This window comes from Numenius arquata, chromosome 10 (assembly GCF_964106895.1).
Source record: "Numenius arquata chromosome 10, bNumArq3.hap1.1, whole genome shotgun sequence".
In the NCBI taxonomy this organism is placed as follows: domain Eukaryota; kingdom Metazoa; phylum Chordata; class Aves; order Charadriiformes; family Scolopacidae; genus Numenius; species Numenius arquata.
In genome coordinates, this window is record NC_133585.1 from 40,542,955 (window position 1) to 40,562,676 (window position 19,722).

General features: G+C 38.5%; 1 protein-coding gene across 1 annotated transcript in view; it reads left to right on the forward strand.

Annotated features, from left to right (window-relative positions):
- The window catches only part of ANK2 (ankyrin 2), a 166,045-nt gene that overhangs the window by 108,731 nt on the left and 37,592 nt on the right, over nt 1-19,722 (forward strand). The window contains exons 27-33 of the mRNA XM_074154943.1: nt 80-115; nt 7,289-7,513; nt 9,059-9,157; nt 10,350-10,504; nt 11,449-11,660; nt 13,535-13,739; nt 15,545-15,641. Coding sequence (XP_074011044.1) covers nt 80-115; nt 7,289-7,513; nt 9,059-9,157; nt 10,350-10,504; nt 11,449-11,660; nt 13,535-13,739; nt 15,545-15,641 — 1,029 coding nt within the window. The remainder of the gene's footprint in view (nt 1-79; nt 116-7,288; nt 7,514-9,058; nt 9,158-10,349; nt 10,505-11,448; nt 11,661-13,534; nt 13,740-15,544; nt 15,642-19,722) is intronic.

Sequence of the window (19,722 nt, forward strand, 5' to 3'; positions counted from 1 at the left end):
TATTTTAGTATTTCATTTAACTCATTCTTTTTTTCCCTTTCTTTTCTTTTTTGATGTTAAATCATCTATTCTATTGCAGATGCTCTTCTCCATGTCTTGATCATGACAACAGCAGGTGAACTTCTGCATAATTTCTTTCTTTAATACATTGCACTTCTCACCCACCCTGTTTATCCTCCTCTCTTACCTCACTTCAGGATGCTTTAGTGTTTTGATAGTGCACATTAGCCAAGAGAAAAAAGTAATCTACTCTGACTAGCAGTAATAGCTACACATGGCCCTGCTTCTCTTCTTATACAGTAAGTGCCCACTTGCTCCCGTCTGCTTTGTCCTCTATAAGAAAAGAATACTGGTCACATAATAAGTCCACTGCAAAAAATCTTAACAAAGCTCCTTATACATTCCTAGATTGTTTCAACTATTGATTTAATTAGCAATACATTTTCTCTGTTGGTGGCATGGTTTAATATTATTAAAAGGAAGGAGAAAAAAAACCCCACAAATAATCCAACACAAACCACTGTAGATAGGTTTAGTTTCAACTGTTATATTACAAAGCGGGCCTTTTATGTCACTTATCTATATGAAGAATATTGCAGAGCCACTCCCTAGGCCATATTTTCCAAATTGAGCCACACCATATTGAAACTAGTAGAATAACAGCACAGACTCAGTATATTTAATTTTTCATGCCATATGTATGCATTTTTGTGTGACAGTGGTTGATCAGTGATTGAATCACTGGCACATTGCATCCTGCACAGAACACCTGAAATGGTACCTTCCCAAGGGAGACTGTCTTCCCTTGGCAAACTGAGTGTTTATTGGCACAATACCTCTTCATTTCCTTTAACGTAATGGTAGAAAGATGAAAATCTTCTTAAATATTCAGCTGTGCAAAATTAATAAATGGCTAAATAAAACCCCAAACTACAAACCTGTATTTTTAGGCATGTCACTCAATCTCTTTGTAGTTGACTAATACAGGGAAGAGAATGTTAACATAAGTTAATTCTCTAGTGGTTTCCTGTGTAGGATCATGTTTTTTGTCCTCCTGGAATGTGTATTTTGCCTTGTTGATGTATGGCATATTTGCAGCCTGATGGAAAGCACACTAGTAGTTGAATGACTTGCTGTTGACTTCAGCAGGAGCTGGATCAAGGCCTTTTTTCTTAATTTCAGACTCCTTATCAGTTTTCCTTCTCCAGTTGAATACTTTACAATGGCTGAAGCACCCTGATTGTTTCTGCTTCTTCAGACCGCGACTAACACTGAATGCTGCTATCTCCTTGTTTCCCAGTTTCTTTTAAAAATTAAGATAATGTACGCAGAAAAGTTCTTAAATGTGTCTACAAGGTGTTAGACCCTTTTATTGTTTCCTGCTACCTGATGAGAGCATGTGTGCCTGCCTAGCTAATTTGAAAGAATAATCATACCTGAACTGACCGTATGGAAGTGGTGCTGTATTGATTTTGCCTATTCTGCGTTTGTGTGTTCAAAGAACTATTGCCTGTTGTAGAAAGGCACTTGATGCTGCTGGGTTTGCATGGCTCTGCAAATGATTCTGCAGAATGAGAAGCGCGTTTGAGTGCCAACATGCTTTTGCATTCGCAGCCACCTGAAACTGTGACTCTTCTGCAAAGCTATTCAAGTAACAGGGATTCTTCACAAATTACAGAATAAGTATCTTCTTTCATCCCCCAGTGTTAACACATCAATTTTTCATTTTATTTGTTCATCCTGCTATTATCTTTCAAATGAACATAGATAAAAAATTAATTCCCTATGAATAAAATCCATATTAATAAAATCAGCAAAGGGATTAACTCAGGCTTGGATCTAAAATACAAATATTTCATGAAAATACATCCCAACTTTTTGTCCTTGTAAGGTGGATAAATCCAATGTATATATATTTGTCTGTGTTTTGTTCTGTCCTGGTTTGACGTAAAACAGAACTAATTCAAGTGGAACGATTAGAAAACCCATTGCTGTTTGCTCTGCTCTCTGCAAAAGACATGGAAATGGCCTGAAAGACTTAGGGGCCTTTTATATATGTCCGCAACCAGAAGGATGCTGAAGCTAGTGTTATTTGATATAGCTACCTTTCATATGGCAAGTATGTAGTTTTTAATTGCTCTAAAATTGAAGAGAATGAAATGGCCTCTCTGATTTATGAGGAAGTATTGGTTAATTAGGGGAGAATGTATAATGCTTGATCTAACTACTAACTATGTGTTTAATAGAAGCATGTATAGACTCCTCTGCAGTCTATAATGTATTCCTAGAAAAGAACTGCTTTTGTTCTTTACTTTTTCTTTTTTAAAAAATCCTCATTTCCCCTTCATTCTATTCAAAAGAGAGAAGGCAATGATTTCCCAAAACCTAATTTGTTTCATTGATTTGGCTATTATATTGGCCTGCCACCTTGCTAAATCTCAGGAAAGCTCAGTATTAATCCAATTTGCAAGACTGTCAGGGTCACATGTTTGTGTCGTGCATCATTTATAACTGAACCTTTAAAACTGGCAGAAAATGAAACTTACTCAAAGGCTGTCTTAATACTGAGAAAGATCGTTTTTGCCCTTGACTTACAAATTTTGACTTTTCTGCTTTAACCCATAATCTGTTTTGATTTTTGAATCATCACTTAATTGAAATTTCAGTTCTTGCCATGGGTTGCCAAGATAAACTGAAGTCAGTGCTAAAGAAGGATGCTTTCTTTATATATAGTTATTATTGGAAGGACTTTTAAAATGTGTTCTGAAATAGACTTTTGCTGATGGAAAGTATGTGCAATTTTGATGCATTTCTTGATTGATCAGTTCACTTATTTTGGCTCACAAGAATGTTTTCCTACTTATCAGCAGTCCAAAAGTCTTCTCCTGTTCATGTTGTTTTCCCTCTCCTCAGTCTTACCTCATTTCTCCTAACCATAATTAGTCCCTGCTAAGGTTTTCCTTCCCCTATTGTGCCATTTTTAAGCCCGTCTGAAAATTGTAGCTACATGGAGTTCCTGTAAGTTGTTTTGGTTTCTTTTACATTTTCCTAAATTTTTAATATTATAATAAATTAGCATAGATGCATGTAGGGAACATTTATCGGCCTCATTTTCTTAGGATGCTTCTTCTCCTTGTCTACTGACAACCTGTAAGAGCTTTCTGATTCCCTTTAATCCCTTTTATTAACATTTTTTCTTTTTTCCTTCCTTCCCCCGCCCCCTTGAACTCTTCACAGGCATTTGTGTTTCTTTCTAATGAGCCCTCTCCTCTTCATTCTCTGTACGTAGATGGGTGGTAGTGCTTTCTGCACCTGGAACATGGAGTAAGCTCTGAGTTTCCTGCCAAGAGTCACTTTTTACACTGTCCAGTTACCATGAGCAGAGGGTGCCCAGTGACCTTTGCAGAAGGAGGATCTTAAGAAGCTTTAAGTCAGAACAGGGAAGACCTATGCAAAGCTTTACGTCTCCTATTCCTGCTAGTTTTGCTTCTTCATTTGAGTCCAATCTCTTCCTATCTCAGTCTTGTCACTTATCATCTGGTAAAAGAAACATTAGGGAGCGGAAAAATAAAGTGTCTGCACGTGAGCAAAAAAATAATTAATTTGCATTTTACATTTCCTTTACATTAGTCATACAACTTTTTCACTTTCCTAAATGCACATATTTCAGAAAGCATGTTTTATGTCATGCATTAGTTTTATATAGATTATTTGTATATCCATATATACAGTCCTTCAAAAGGGCAAAGCTTTTCCAGTCCTGGAACAGTAATGTCACCATCCAGATGCCCTATTACGTAGCGGATAGGCAGAAAAAGAGGCTGCAATGATTCAGAAGATGCTTTGTTATGAATTATTTGCTTGGCTCTATTGCATATCCAAAATTATGTGAAATGTGCTGATAAAAAAAAAAGATAAAAAGAAATTTGATTAAATAAGTGGATGAAGAAATGAATGTGGCAAAAGGTTGGGGAATAAAGAGGGTGGTATGGTGAAAAAGAACATACTTTTCCATTCAGCTCTAAAAATGTGTGTCAGCTCTACAAATCCTGCATCACTATACTGTCCTTTCCGACATTTATGCCACAGCTCTGGAGCTAAGGAATTTTCCCCTTCAGTTTCTCTCTTTCACACTATATTCATGCTAGATCTCCAAAATTTGTTTTCTGGAAATGTCATACTAGTATATAGCTAGTTATAGTTTTGTGAATCATAGTTTTGTGAATCATCTCCTTAATATTTAGTGTGATAACTGGCACTAATCTCTCTCTGCTGTCCTCATACTAGCCTGTGTTTGCCTGAAATTGCTGCCCAGCAGTTGAAGGGTCCTTGCAGTCTCTTGAGTCCTTTCAGACTCCTCCAGAAGTCACAGAACCCATCAGGAATCTCCCGTTTCATCTGGGGGTCTGTTTCAGGGATTTGGCACAAATCTATTTTTTTGGTGTATAGTCCTGTTTGCCAGATTGTGTCTCATTATTTAGTAAAGATATTAGATCTTCTTTATGACAGGAACAGTTGTTTTTACAGTGAATAATAATAATATCCTACTGTGTTTATCCTAACCATTGTTATCTTTGTGCCACCTTCCAATGACATTTATTTTTGCCTGTTTTTCCACTCTGTGGAGCAATAGTTGGTTTCAGTGATAGATGACCGATAGACCTTGTGGTGGATTCATTAGCAGACCTTGCTCTGACCCACCAGGCGCATTCAGTGAACTTAGACTGAAAGAAAGAACTGCAATTTTAAGGCCTGAACACACCCAGCTATCCCTTTGCATCTCCAGTGCTTCCTAGAGACAAATGCCACACTCCATTTTCAATTGATCTGTATTCGATCCCAAGTTTTGTAGGGGTGAGAATGCAGGGCTATGACTGTCTGGTGAGATACCAGTTTGTTACAGATGGTCAAAATCAAAACCTCCTCCTGCTTATTCAGCTTTTGTATTGGTTCTATACCACAAGCTAGTTATCTTAATTGTGTAACATGTTTTATGAGAAGGCACTAGTATTTCAGCACTCTGTTTATGTTTTAGTTAGTCTGAAAGGAATTGCTATACAGGAAAGGAGCACCATATTAAAAACAACAGAAGCCATTATTGTGGTCAGAAGGGATATTATTTGATTTGGACCCTCACCTTTTGTGTATGTGTATTCTTCTAGCAGTTAACTGGTTTTGGCATTGGTGAGACACGTGAAGAGATTAGCTAAGGAGAACACGAGACAGACAGATGACCTAGCACTAATGTTTCAGTGATGGACAGCGAAGAAGATAATCCTGTTGTTAAAGTACACAATCTTGAGTACTACGTCAATAATGAAGATAATTGAATCCAAAAAATTCTATTCATGACAGCTTACACAATGAAAGATGGGAATGCTAATTTAATTCAGTAAGAGCACTCATTAGCTTCTGGTAATCGAGGGGGTAGTATTTCTGTTGCTCATAGTATTAGCATCAAAAAGTGAAACTCTTTTTCCAGCGCTCAGTGTTATTAACTGCCTCTAACACACCCATTATAGCAGAGACTTGGACCAATTCTCTGAAACATCATTCAGAACCACTTTGATAACACTACTTTGTACAGTTAAAGGAAAATTGCAATGCAAACCATAGAGCATTATTGCAACAACTGAGCATTTAGTATCTCTTAAGCTCTTCTTTCATCTGTGCTTTAAAATGTATAAAGTATGTATTTTATGAAAGAAGCTCCCATTTTTCTAAATTAATCCCCAGTGAATCAAAGCTGTAAAATGTTTTCATTTTCTTTTTTTCCCCCCTTGTTAAAACCACAGAAACACCAACCTCTAAGGAATGAGATTATGGTTGTACTACCCAGACTTTTACACTAAACAAAACCTAGAGGTATATGAATGGCAGTAGAATAGGAGACTGCATGTGTGAGAAAGACTGGCATCCGTGGTGCATGGTGTGCTTCTGACTGGCGCTTGTGGCTCCTTTCCATCATCCATTTCTCTGACTTGCACGGTGTGTTGAGTGTTGTGTTTTTACAGCATGTGGAATTCCTTGTAGCTGTGTGGACAACGAATGGATGCAATGTTGGTTGCACAGAACGGTCGAGGGGACAGTGGAAAACAACCTGTATTTGTTACTCATGTTATAAGGGCTTTTCTCTATTGCAGGTCCTTCAGTAGCATTTCTGTGACTCCCCATGTGATGATTCTATTTTAGTGGCTAGAAGTAGGCCTGATACCGTTCTGTCTCATCTACTGTTATTTTCACTTCCAGCAACCTGACATTCCCATCCCACATCAGGCATGATCTGAAGTCATAAACCAGTAAAAAAAATATAAATTGAAGTAGTTCTACACCTTTCCCAAGAATGTTCCCAATCTTTGTAAGAAATCTGTCAAAATCTACCCTGTTGGTTACTTATGGAACTATAAAATGTTCAGTATAAAAGAAATTCCATGAAATGTTTTTCTCCCTTTTAACGAAAAAGAAATAAATAAGATAATTTACCTTGTGCTAGAAGAGAGCTCCCTGTAGATGGCTCTCTGCATCTGTAAGTTTTCCACTGGGACATTGTATTGCTGTGCAAAGTAACAGAGAAAAATAAAAATCCATATGTAAATCTCTTACACCGTGACTATAGCTATTGTCAATCCCACCAAAATCCAAAATGTCTTCCAAAAAAAATGACATGTTGGGTTTTTTTTTTATATAAATAGGTGCTAGCTTCACCAACGTATTAAAAATTGCATCCATGCACTCCAGAATGAAATTTGATTTTTTTTTTTAATCCAACCCCCTTTTTGTTAGAAATTATAGTTTATCAAATAACTAGAAAATCATATAGATGACCTAAAAAAACCCCAACAGCCCCTACAATCAGAATTGGCTTTATATTCTTGAGTCATGAATAATTTTCTTCAATTAGATGTACTTGGTGGTAAAGTATTTAAAGAGTGCCAACTTTACAATATAGATGCTAGCAGGTATAGAGTAGTGGTATTTGCACTTGGCTTTGTCTCTATTAAGTACATACACACGTGCTCACATGTATTAGTGACTGCTGGTATTTTTACCAACAGCAGCACTGTAAAATAAGACTTTCTGTGAAGAACTCTTAGGTAGCAGTTGTCAATTAAATTAATAAATTATCTGAGCAAGATTTGGTGCTTCACATGGGAGAAAGGCTTTTTCTAATTGTACATCTTGAGAAAGAGCTATATTTACATATATAGTTTGTTAATGTATGTGGAACATAACCAGAAGGAATTTCTATATGTTTTGTATCTAATTTATTTCCCCCCTGATTTTTCAGCTTCCTAGTTAGTTTCATGGTGGATGCTCGTGGGGGTGCCATGAGAGGTTGCAGACATAACGGACTACGAATCATTATCCCTCCGCGGAAGTGTACTGCTCCGACACGCGTGACTTGCCGGTTGGTGAAACGCCACCGCCTGGCCACCATGCCTCCCATGGTGGAAGGCGAAGGTCTGGCCAGCCGCCTGATTGAAGTTGGACCTTCTGGTGCTCAGTTTCTTGGGTAAGGGGTGCCATATGGCCTAAAGGAAAATGTTCGGTCTACTGTCATCTGTTTGCAAGTTGCACTGAAGTGGTTCCTTTTTCAAGACTTGAACAGAAAAAAAAAAGATGTTTGTAATGTATGGTAACAGACTGGTCGTGTGAAATACAAATAAGTTGGTAGTTAACAATTCACAAAGCTTTTACACCTTTTCCTTTGAAAATGGATATTTTAACCACTAGCGTTAAGGTTAATGTGCTTCCTTGGATATAACTATTACTCAGTGTTGTGATATTATAGGGGCAAAAGACCCCTTGGGAGCCAGAAAATGCAGTTCATACTATATTTAAATAATCTATCTACAAGGCATGAATAGCACAGCACTGATCTAAAACCCGAATGTAAAGCCTGCTACGTATACAACACAAGTTACAGCTGCTTATTTCAGAGACTTGTGTTGTGTTATCAGTAATTTGGACTATCAGGGAAGCACAGTGCCTTTGATTTTTCTGGGGTTGATATTGCTAAATTAAGCAATAGGACAACCCTGGAATAGATTGGCCATTTCTTTTGTCCTATGCTGCAAAACCCATAGAAAGATCAGACTTGTGGCTGCTGCTGAGCTTGTTTTATCAATTTTCAGCTGAAAGCAGCAATTATCCACACTTTTTTTTATTTGTTTTACCAACTGTTCTCCCTATCAACTGTGGCATCCAAAAGTGGATGATTGAAGGAACCCCTTCTATTACAATAAATACCTTCATTCAGAAATTGTAAAAAAAAGTGACTCTGTAAACCGCAGTAATTTAAATCCATCTCAAAACAACTCTGTTGCTTTAAAATCCTATTATAACAGGCAGTCATCAGAGCCACTATCTTTCTTAGTGCTTTTTCTAAAAGTTTGAGCTTAGGGAGAGAAAAACATTGATTAGTAGTTTTTAACTGCCCACTGATTTTAAATGGAGTGTGAAAGGAGAACATACCCCACACATGGTTTGGCTATTTCACTGTTGCTCTAATCTGGTAAAAAAGCAAGAGCAGTTCTGAAATCTAAAGAGTACAAAAAATATTGTGCTGTCACATTCAGCCTTCCCATCATCTTTTGTCACACACAAATGGACCTTAAGTATGTCTCCCATTTTATTTTTAATGGTTTCTCTATCTAATGAGAAAGTCTCACCTGAAAGACCAGGAAATAGTACAGGTTTCTTCATTCTCAGATCTTTGTGCCCTTCCTGCAAGTGTTTTTCTAGGTATTGTACTGGCAGTGAAATCAGAAAATCACTGTACTGTTTGCAGAGGTGCATTCCAAGGTCCAAATCCTGTTCCCATTGAGTTCACTGCCAAAACTCCCTTTGCCTTCCCATAAGCAAGAAAAGACCTTAAATTAACAAAACTAACTTTGCTGATTTTGGTCACCAAATTGTCATTGCTAGGACGGAACCTTATTCAGTGTACAGCCTAATTCCACTCTGTGGACCGGACAGTGGCACTGGCGTTCTGGCACAAAAAATACATAAAGTTTATTTATGTTCTTTCTTTCACTGCTGCTTTGGATGTACTCAGTAAACTTCATCTGCCTACGGCTCCTCCCCCACTTAATGAGGGAGAAAGCTTGGTCAGCCGAATCCTTCAGCTGGGGCCTCCTGGGACCAAATTCCTTGGGTAGGAGAGACTTGAAACAAATTGATGGATGCTGACCTCCCCATTCTTCTCCTCCTCCTGCAATATGATTTTTTTATGTCATTATGCCCATGATATTGTCCCTTTCTATCATTTGAAATTTTGTACACCTAACCCTTAGTGGACCATTTTTCAACCCTTGTGGTCTGTGGTTTTGTTTTGGTGGTATGTTTGTATCTTTTTCTTAAAGTACTGTGGCCTTCATTTTTCTTTTGGCATGAAATCTTCCTAGTTATGTGCTTGATGTCTGTAGCAAAGCAACCTGGATTGGGACAAAAAAAAGGAATCTACTGTAAATTTTAGATGTTTTTTGTATCAAGAAATGATTCATCAATAAGATATATGTTGGATACCACCAGTATAATAGAACACATGACATTTACTATGTACATGGTAACCCGAGTCCTCTAATTAGAGAAGTGTATGTACAAATATATTTGTATTTGCTCTCTTATTTCTAAGAGTATGTATGTATATGTGTATATAAATATAGATATATTATATGTACACATATGTGTTGTATGTGTGCATATATATATATGGAATTATACATATATTGACATCTGCTTGTCAGGCAACAAGGCAAATTCTTATCTCCTATACTGAAGTAGAAACCCAGATGATCTCCTCAGACCTCCTTTGTCTCTCCTAGAGTGTAAATCAGGAATAAATTCATTGGAACACATAGAATTACAATAAAGTAAAATTGGCAAAGGACACAATTTACCACTGATTGCAATGAAATTATTCTGATTTGCACTAGTATAAGTGAGATCAGAATTTGTCCCACTGTTCATATATGTTACAGTAGATTCTCTTTGAAATGAAGTTGCATAGGTTAACCCGGACAGTAGTGACAACTAAAACGAGCATGAGTTTTTCATGAATTTGTGAAATAATTACCAAATTTCTAGCTAAGCACTGTTATCTTAACAAATATCATTCACACTGTGGAAAGAGGTGAATGCACTTTTTAATCTGTTCTTCAGCATTTACTGGGTCCCTGTAAAAGTCTAGGATGTGTTAGTGACCTACTAGTTTAGGATTATGCCAAAATATTCCAGTGCAATAGGCAGAATTCCAGGTCACTTTGTAGCAGACTGAATAGAGTTGCTGTTAATCCTGTTTCTTCCTCTCTCCCGTATGCACTTAATGCGCTGTGTTGCTGTGCCAGGCCTGTGATTGTGGAGATTCCCCATTTTGCTGCTCTGCGTGGGAAAGAGAGAGAGCTGGTGATCCTGCGCAGTGAGAACGGGGACAGCTGGAAAGAGCATTTCTGTGAATACACTGAGGATGAGCTGAATGAAATCTTGAATGGGATGGATGAAGGTATCCAGTGTCACTTTTGTTTTTTTAATTCTGCTCCTGCATTACTTCTGTAACTGAGGGTAATAGCTTTTACCATTTATTCTGTTTAGCACCTCATGTTTGGTCCACCCTAGAATATCTGGCACTACATTCTCCAGTTAGTTAATTTCAGTCACACTGGAACATAATCACGTTCTTGGTACAGAAGCAGAAGCACTGGGTACTTATGCTTACTTCCCTTGTACGCTCTGCTGAAGTCGTGGCACAAAACAAAATCTACTGTCACGAAGTTGAGAATAGTTGCTAGACTTCTGTTTTCTACTGCTCCTTTTCAGAGTGTTAAACGAAAAGCTTCCATAGCAAACATCTTTCCAAAACAAGGCAATTATCATACTAATCCTTTCCGAGCAGCTATGTGTGTGGGAGGGAATGTCAGTCATGGGTACTCTTGTTTTCTGAGCGAACAGAGTGGCCTTGGGCTGTCTAGTTTCTGCAGAATTTGTTATTAGTTTTGACGACTTTAAAAAAACAAAACAAAACAAACTAAACAAGCCGACTCACATACTTAAAGCTGAATTCATACTTTGATACTTTTTTGATTTGGAGTTCAGTTTCCTTGACGCTACTCAAGGCCATAGTGTAAACATGGGAAGTAGAAAGGGACTTGGACTATTCCCTTTGCTCGTTTGCCTGCTGATTTGGGGGATGTTGTCAATGTGTTCTCAGTTTGCTGTCTTAAGCTCCCTTCAGTTAGTTGTTCTGTGTGTCTGTCTGTTCCTTTCTTGATTACTCTGTTTTAGCTGAGCTTAAAATACTGGGCTATGTTTCCTTTTCTCCTTCGATTTCTAGACAAAACACTTCTATAAATTGCAATTGAACTGTGAAAAGTTTGGATGCATTTTGAAGTTCACAGCATTGTTTCTATGAAATTCCTGTCTTCTGACTGTCTTCTCTTTTGGCCTCAGTACTTGACACTCCAGAGGAACTTGAAAAGAAACGTATCTGCCGCATCATCACCCGAGATTTCCCTCAGTACTTTGCAGTGGTTTCCCGGATCAAACAGGACAGCAACCTCATCGGCCCTGAGGGAGGGGTGCTGAGCAGCACGGTGGTACCACAAGTGCAGGCAGTCTTCCCAGAAGGCGCTCTCACCAAACGGATTCGTGTTGGCCTCCAGGTACAGTGAAACAATTACAAGGCTTATCTTTTTTTTTTTTTTTTTAGTGTAAAATCACCTTCTTTGAATGAAGAACCAATATATTCAGCTTATCAAATTGTATGTTGTTGTCTGGAATGCTTCTAGTAATAATAATTAAGGAAAAAAAAAACAACATGCAAAAGTCAAAGCAATTGGTAAAGCTTTGGGTATTCTAGTTAATTCAGATTCCTGTTAGTGAACTGTTATATCACCTTGGGAAAAGCGCCTAATTTTGGTGATGATGATGATAGCGTAGGGCATAGAACAACTTCTTAAATACTTCTTATGAAAAGCATCAGAGAAGTACAAAGTGCTGTAATAACTAGGTCAAATGGACAGATTCTCATCATGAAGTATGGCAGCCTAACAGTTCTGTACTGAAAAAGGGACGAGTCTTTTCCCTGCCTCTATTCCCTCCTCCTGCTGCATGCATCCACAGCTTACCTTGGCCAAGAGACTGTGCATGTTGACATCCCCTGTGAATAGCTGAATAGTTTACTAGAATAGCTCACCGCTTTTTCTAACAAAACAAAAAAAAAATGTTACAAGGGAATCATTTGCGGATGACACCAAGCTAGGTGGGAGTGTTGATCTGCTTGAGGGTCAGAAGGCTCTACAGAGGGACCTGGACAGATTGGACCAATGGGCCAAGGCCAATGGGATGAGGTTTAATAAGGCCAAGTGCCGGGTTCTGCATTTCGGCCACAACAACCCCAAGCAACGCTACAGGCTTGGGGAAGAGTGGCTGGAAAGCTGCCTGGCAGAAAAGGACCTGGGAGTGTTAGTGGACAGCCGGCTTAACATGAGCCAGCAGTGTGCCCAGGCAGCCAAGAAGGCCAACGGCATCCTGGCTTGTATCAGGAATAGCGTGGCCAGCAGGAGCAGGGAAGTCATCGTGCCTCTGTACTCGGCCCTGGTGAGGCCTCACCTCGAGTACTGTGTTCAGTTTTGGGCCCCTCACTACAGGAAAGACATTGAAGTGCTGGAGCGTGTCCAGAGGAGAGCCACCAAGCTGGTGAGGGGTCTGGAGAACAAGTCATATGAGGAGAGGCTGAGGGAACTGGGCATGTTTAGTTTGGAGAAGAGGAGGCTGAGGGGAGACCTCATTGCCCTCTACAACTACCTGAAAGGAAACTGTAGAGAGGCGGGGGTTGGCCTCTTCTCCCAAGGGAATAACGACAGGACCAGAGGAAATGGTATGAAGCTGCGGCAAGGGAGGTTTAGATTAGATATTAGGAAGAATTACTTTACTGAAAGAGTCATCAAGCACTGGAACAGCCTGCCCAGGGAGGTGGTGGAGTCACCATCCCTGAAGGTATTTAAGAAACGTGTAGACGTGGCTCTTCAGGGCATGCTCTAGTGCCTGGGATTGTTGGTTTGTGGTGGGGTGTTGTGTGTGAGGTTGTGGGTGTGGGGTTTAGTTGGTGGGTGCTTTTTTTTTTTTTTTTTTTTTTTCTTTTTTTTGCGGGGGGTGTTGTTTGTTTGGTTTTGTGTGTTGTGTTTTTTTGTTTGTTTGTGTGTTTTTTGTTGTTTTTTTTTAATGTGGTTGGACTCGATGATCTCAAAGGTCCCTTCCAACCACTAAGATTCTGTGATTCTGTGATTTGCTACTGGTTAAGTGAATGAAACTAATGTTGTAAAGCACCAAGAAAGGGCATAGGAAGAGGAGGAAGGCATGGGAAAGTTGAAAAGTCTCCCCTTCTCACTGGCAGTCAGTTCTGTCTGCAGATTTTCACGGGAAATTGTGCCATTTAGTGTAAAAGCTTAAGGATTGCATGGCAATATACAGACCCTGTTCTTTACATAGTCGTTAAGCAAGTAACTTGTCTGGTTTTGTCTTTTGCTTTGGAAAGGCTCAACCTATGCATACCGAACTTATAAAGAAGATTTTAGGTAACAAGGCTACCTTCAGTCCCATAGTCACACTGGAGCCCAGGAGAAGGAAGTTCCATAAACCCATCACGATGACGATTCCTGTCCCCAAGGCCTCCAGCGATGGGCTCATGAATGGTTATGGAGGCGACACACCCACTCTAAGGCTACTATGCAGCATAACAGGTAGGATTCAAGTACTAGCGCTTTTTAAGTGCATCTTAAAATTGTCAGTCATCGTGGGCTGAATATGTTAAACTGATTGTACACATGGAAAGCTTGGTGAAAACCCGACTGGGATGAGAGGCTGTGAAAATAAACTACGTTCCCAACAATTCCTTTATAGCAGAAGTAACATTTGTTGTTTGGACTAACAAGAGATGTGTAGTATAATCATAGAATTCGGGTTTGGGGTTTTTTTTGCATTTTCCTTACAGTTTGTTTCTTAAGACCCAACATACCTCTGCGTAGCAGAGTGAGTGTAGTACAGACATACTGTCACAGTGTGCTTCAGAGGAAAATATTGGAGTTAAACACTTTATACTTGATATAACTCCAAAGTGATTAGCATCTCATTCAGTCTCAGTTACGAGGCAGAAGTGAGCTGCATGCACTTATTCTGTTTAGAAGTTAGCATCTTAATTTTCAAACTGATTCAGATACCAATCTAATGAAAGATGCATTGCATACTGAGATGTGCCAGTGAGTCATTCCAGAGAATGCAGGTGCTTTTACAGTTTCTTGATCCAAAGGTGTTAGGTAGCTGCTGAAATACCAGAAAAAACCATCTGGTCAACAAAGAAATATTTGCATTTCCAAGAGAGTGAAACAATGTTTATTTAAATAGAGAAGAATGGTCTCCTCTATAAAGAGGAATTTGATTAAGTTTCTTGGAGGAATCTGCAAGGATCCTCCAGAAAACTTGAAAAGGGAAATTGATTCCAAGAAAGCTTCACCAAAAGGAGGCATTTCCTGAAAACTAGTATTTCTTTACAGATACAACTTGGTTTAAAGTTTGCATAAAGACTGTGCCACACGGTCAAATGGATATCTAACAAGTCAGCTGTATTTGAGAGGAGGGACAAACACACGTTCTGACTTAGCCCTGGTTGTGCATATATTTTATAAATATTCATAACTGCTGTTAGAAATAAGCACTTCTGTTTCTGTTTTCTGTAAGCTCAGTGTGATTTTAAGGTAACTGGAAACCAAAGGGACGTTCTTCACCAAAAGGTGAGGCAGACACATATATTGAAGAACTTGAAAACACAGCTGCAGGGTGACAGATTGTGCCCACATTTTCAGCTGCATGGGCCAAATAGGAAGCTGAGAATGTCTGTGACAGAGGGCTGAAACACTTAACAGAATGACAGGAATCCAGAAGACTAGTTTTGTACACCACGATATGGAGGTGCACATTTCTACTGCAAGATCTTCAAGGGAGCTTGTCAGACACAGATTGTTTCACAGGTTTTCATAGCAACATAGAGAAGAAATTTTTTAGTTATGTACATATTGGACCTGAGTCTTTGAATTATTTGAAAAAGAAGTAGGTTATAGAAATCATAAATTGTACTTGTCACTATTTGTAACATTATTGTTGTTTCCCAAGTGTAATAATCTAGGTTTAAGCACACTGTATCTGGGCCAATTTTGCCGTACGTGTGTGAATAGTCTAGAATGAACAAAAGTAATTTCTAACAAATTGCATCTCTCCCCCCAGAATTCTAGCCTCTTTTAAGATTTCGGGAGCTGTGCCACAGGACTCATCATTTGAAAATCATTTGGGCACTTTTTTTTCTTAGGGGAAACCCATACAATCCTACTAGCACTAGTGGAATAACGTGGACCTAAGGAGAAGGCATGCCTGGGATTATTACTGGTTTCATAGGGATTAAAAACTCAGAAGAATTTAAAATACTTCTTGGAAGCAGGAAAGTTGCAGACTTACTTGCTTTTAATTATTTTTTTTTAAATCTCTATTGTTTCAGGAGGAACCACCCCTGCCCAATGGGAAGACATCACTGGAACAACACCACTGACATTCGTTAATGAATGTGTTTCCTTCACAACAAATGTGTCTGCCAGGTACCTATAGAACCAAACAGGAGTGTTATGGTGTTACTTTCGAGCACATGTCTTTTCTCAACAAATATTTCCTTTAAACTATTTTAGTTTATATAGTAGAAGGAACATAGATATTTTTGTCTGTGCTGTCAACCAATTGGTGAGGTATTTTGGAAGCCCTGAGCCTCCCAGCCCAGAGAGATGATGTAGGAGAGCTGTAAGCACATTAGTTCTTTGCAGCCAGCACCTACTATGATCCCAGAAATGAATTAATGACATACTCCTTTTTCTGAAATAGTAATCTGAGGGACAGTTCAATTTTCAGGTAGTTAGAAAAAAATGTGGTTTCATTTTGAATACCCCTTCTCTCCCAGATGCAGAAATATGCAAATTTCCATGGAAACAGAAATCCCTTTTTTGGGTAGCTCAGTATACATCTTATAAAAGATGTTACTTCCAGAATATCTAACAAATGAGAAATCACACGGAAAGGCCTGTTGGTGTACCGAACTGTGATCTAGAAGAATCTCTTCCAACCATCTGTTCTTGTGATGAGGTTCAACTGCTGTCTTTCTGAAAACAGAATTTAATATTAAAAATGATAATAATAGATATGTATCTATGTATTTTAGTTTGTATCCTGTCCATGATTTATATCACAGAATTGCTCAAAAATCTCCTTCCCTGTAACAGGAGATGCAGTCCATGACCTGGAAAGTATAAAATTTAGGGTGTGTAGTCTAGCAAACAGCTACAAAAATCTTGGATAACTTGCCCATGAAATTCAACTCATTTCCTTTAGTGCAAACATTCAGTGTCCAGAGCAGTTATTACTATTAAATTAGGTTTGCTATTTAATGAAATAATTTATTCAACATTAAAATGAGCTCAAACTCTTGCAGTCCGATCTACAGGATAACTTTAACATTAGGCGAAATTAGTATTATTTTTCTGTTCTTCCTTAGTTCAGAAATAGCTTTCTTCCCATTAAGTTGATTGCTTTGCTTATGTACATTTCTTCTCAGTTCAGCTAAATATTTTTCTTTAACAGCAGTGACTGCAAGAGTGAGATCTTAAAGGGTGTTTTAGCTCTCATCTGCTACCTGCAGTGTTCTGTTTAAAGGGATAAATTAAAGATTAATTTAAGAACCAGGTGTGGAGACTAGATGCAAAGATTGAGACATCAAAGTCCCTAAAATTCTGAAGTCCTCAGAAGGGGTACTCATGAAATACAGCCAGAGTGAGGTGACAGTTTATGGAACTACTATCCATATGAGTAGTGGATATTTCCTAATCCCACTGATGACATTAAAATTGATTACTATTGTTAATGTTCTGTGATATAGGCGGGGTCCCACGTAGAGATTTTAAAGGGTTCTACCTCTTCTTTTTAGTCGAAATGAATGTTGAACATACTTTAACCCAAATATGATTTTAAATGCTGTTAAAGTTAGAAAATGTGATTTTTCATGTATTTACAGTCAGAGGATTAATTACCTTCTTTGCTGACAGATAAGCTAACCGGTCTAAAAGTGCGTCTACCCTTGTGCCATGCTGAGAATCAGCTGATTCCTGAGTGTCTGCTATTCACACTAACTTGTTTATGTCTAGTTAAATCATTAATGATGGAGAACAATTTTCCCATTCATAAGAATAATTCTATCCAAAATTAGCTTGGGAAAGAGATACATTTGTCTAAAATACATGTGAATTAAACTGCAGTTTTTGAGGCTGTTCTCCATTTCCTGAGCTGCAGCTTTTTAAAAAATTTAGTATCTGTTTGCGCTTTTTAGCCTCTGGTGTATGACAGCAAATCATTTGAGCATATGGTGGTTTCTCAGAGGATATAGCCGCTCCGGTTTGAGTCCAGCATAGCATAATTCTCCCACACAGGAAAAGTATCAGTGTGCAGAGGCTTTATGTACCAAACATGCTTTCTTTCAAATGTCATCAGCTTGTTTTTTAACCAGTGTGTTTGTTAAATGTTCTAAAGATAAGCGCAGCATGAAATTCGTTGTTATTCAACTGCAGATGAGCAAGACCAGAGAAATCACACTTGAGAGGTGTGTTTTGTGAGTTATAATACCATGTAATCTACAGTAAGTAAAAAGCCCCCTGTAGATTATATCAGCTTTTGAGGTGTCTTTGACCTCTCATGACTTCTGTCTCCATCCTACGGGTGTCAAACTCAAGCATGCTTTCCACCCACATAGTGAATTTTATTTAAAAGAAATGTCATGAGCTCCAGAGAGAAACTAAATGAAGTGACGTCTGAGAAAGAAGGCAATACCTATTACTCCTTGTAAAATGCTTGGTGTGTTTCTGCTGTTGAATTTTAGGAGTAGAAGTAAAATGATTTTGAAGTTGTTATCTTTGCAAAAAACAATTCCATTTTCTTGACAAAGGTATAGGGAAATGCTGTAAATTTTTAGTACTGGGAAATGTTGGGAATGGCCCAAAGAAAAGGGTAAAGAACCTGTACTTTTCAATGAAGAGGAGGGTGATTTTTGACACAAGAGGACCCTTTCTGGAAGCTGAAGTTCTAGACCTGAGTTGCAACATCCATGGTATCTCTTGAGTAACCATGTATGTTTGATGTTTTGAGGTGTTTTGTTCCAATTCACATGCACTAGCAATACTTGGTAAGACGCAGACATTCATTTGTAATAATTATGTTAGTGAAATTAGACAATTTATTACTTAAACCTGTAATCTTAAAAGTATTTCTGTGTCACGGTGGTACCTGAATGAGATAGCAGTGGCAGCTCCTGGCTTCAAACCGTGCAGAGGAAGAAATTTAGACATGTTTATATTTGACTTGTGGTACATGTGTCACAGGCTGGGAACCACTGGTGTGGAAGATTCAGCATTTACATTAGAAAGATGCTGTCAGTAAAACGGCATGTTAGAAACCGCGCTGAAAAGTGAGTTGGTGGTGATCACAGCCTCTGTGAGGCAAGGGTAGTAGGAATCAGATGTGGACATGTCTGCTTTCAGTGTCTTTAAAATATAATATGGCTCAGATATAGAAATATATGTATTGCTGGTCTTCAATATGCATAAAAAAAACTTGTCGTGGTTTGGGCCAGACTGGCCACTGAGACAAATGACAGCCGCTCTCTCCCAACTCAAACTAGGACAATTTACCACAAAATCAAAGTTAAAAGTCCCTGAATAAATTCACAAAATAATATTTTCTGATTTTGCATGCAGTGTTACACAGTGGACAAAATCATTTACATTCACATAAAGACCCTCATGTTTTGGTACTGTATGTAAGGAATATACTGCTAACCTTCAAGCTGGATGGTAGAAGTGTTTTGGGCAAGGCAGCTTTATGTTTCACCTGTTAGAGATGGAGGTCCAAGAACACACAGAAGGATCAGCAAAAATGCCAAAAGCCGTTTCAGACTCCTGTTCCTCATCAATAAAACTTGGGAATCTTTCACAGCATCTCTGTCAGGAGTTTGTAGACAGTCCACTAGCACCTGAGTGTGGTATACTGATGTGTCCAGCACTTAGCAAACAGGAAACAGTACAATGCCTAGGAAGATTTCAGGAGGATAAAGAGAAAAGGATGAATTTGCTCACTCTGTAGTTTAACAATTTAGTTATAACCTGGAACAGAAATGACAGGCTTGGCATATGACTAGATACAAGCAATTTTAGTAAGATTTGTATGGGACTTTACTCTCTTCTGCATCTTCAGATGTTTAGCAGGAAGCAGCTGTCAAAAAGAACCTGTATTTCTCTAGATGAAAGACACACATTGCAGAGTCACGGTTAAAGGGAAATCTGAACTCTATGCTTCCAGTACACCCTTCTCTGCTTATATTCTGCATAAAAATCAAATAATGACATGTGATAAACAGGAACAAATTCAGAGACCTTTTGGACAGCTCTAGAAGAATGGTGATAAGATCAATCACCATTTCAAACGTCATCAGAAACTGTTGAAAGTGATGGAAAACAGACCACTGAAATTTATTCCTTGTAAAAGGCAGGAAACATTTGATCACATATTGTCACTACAAGGAATCACTTCAGATGAAAACAAAGTTTAGGCCATAACCAACTTCTGAATGGAAGAAAAAACGTTTAT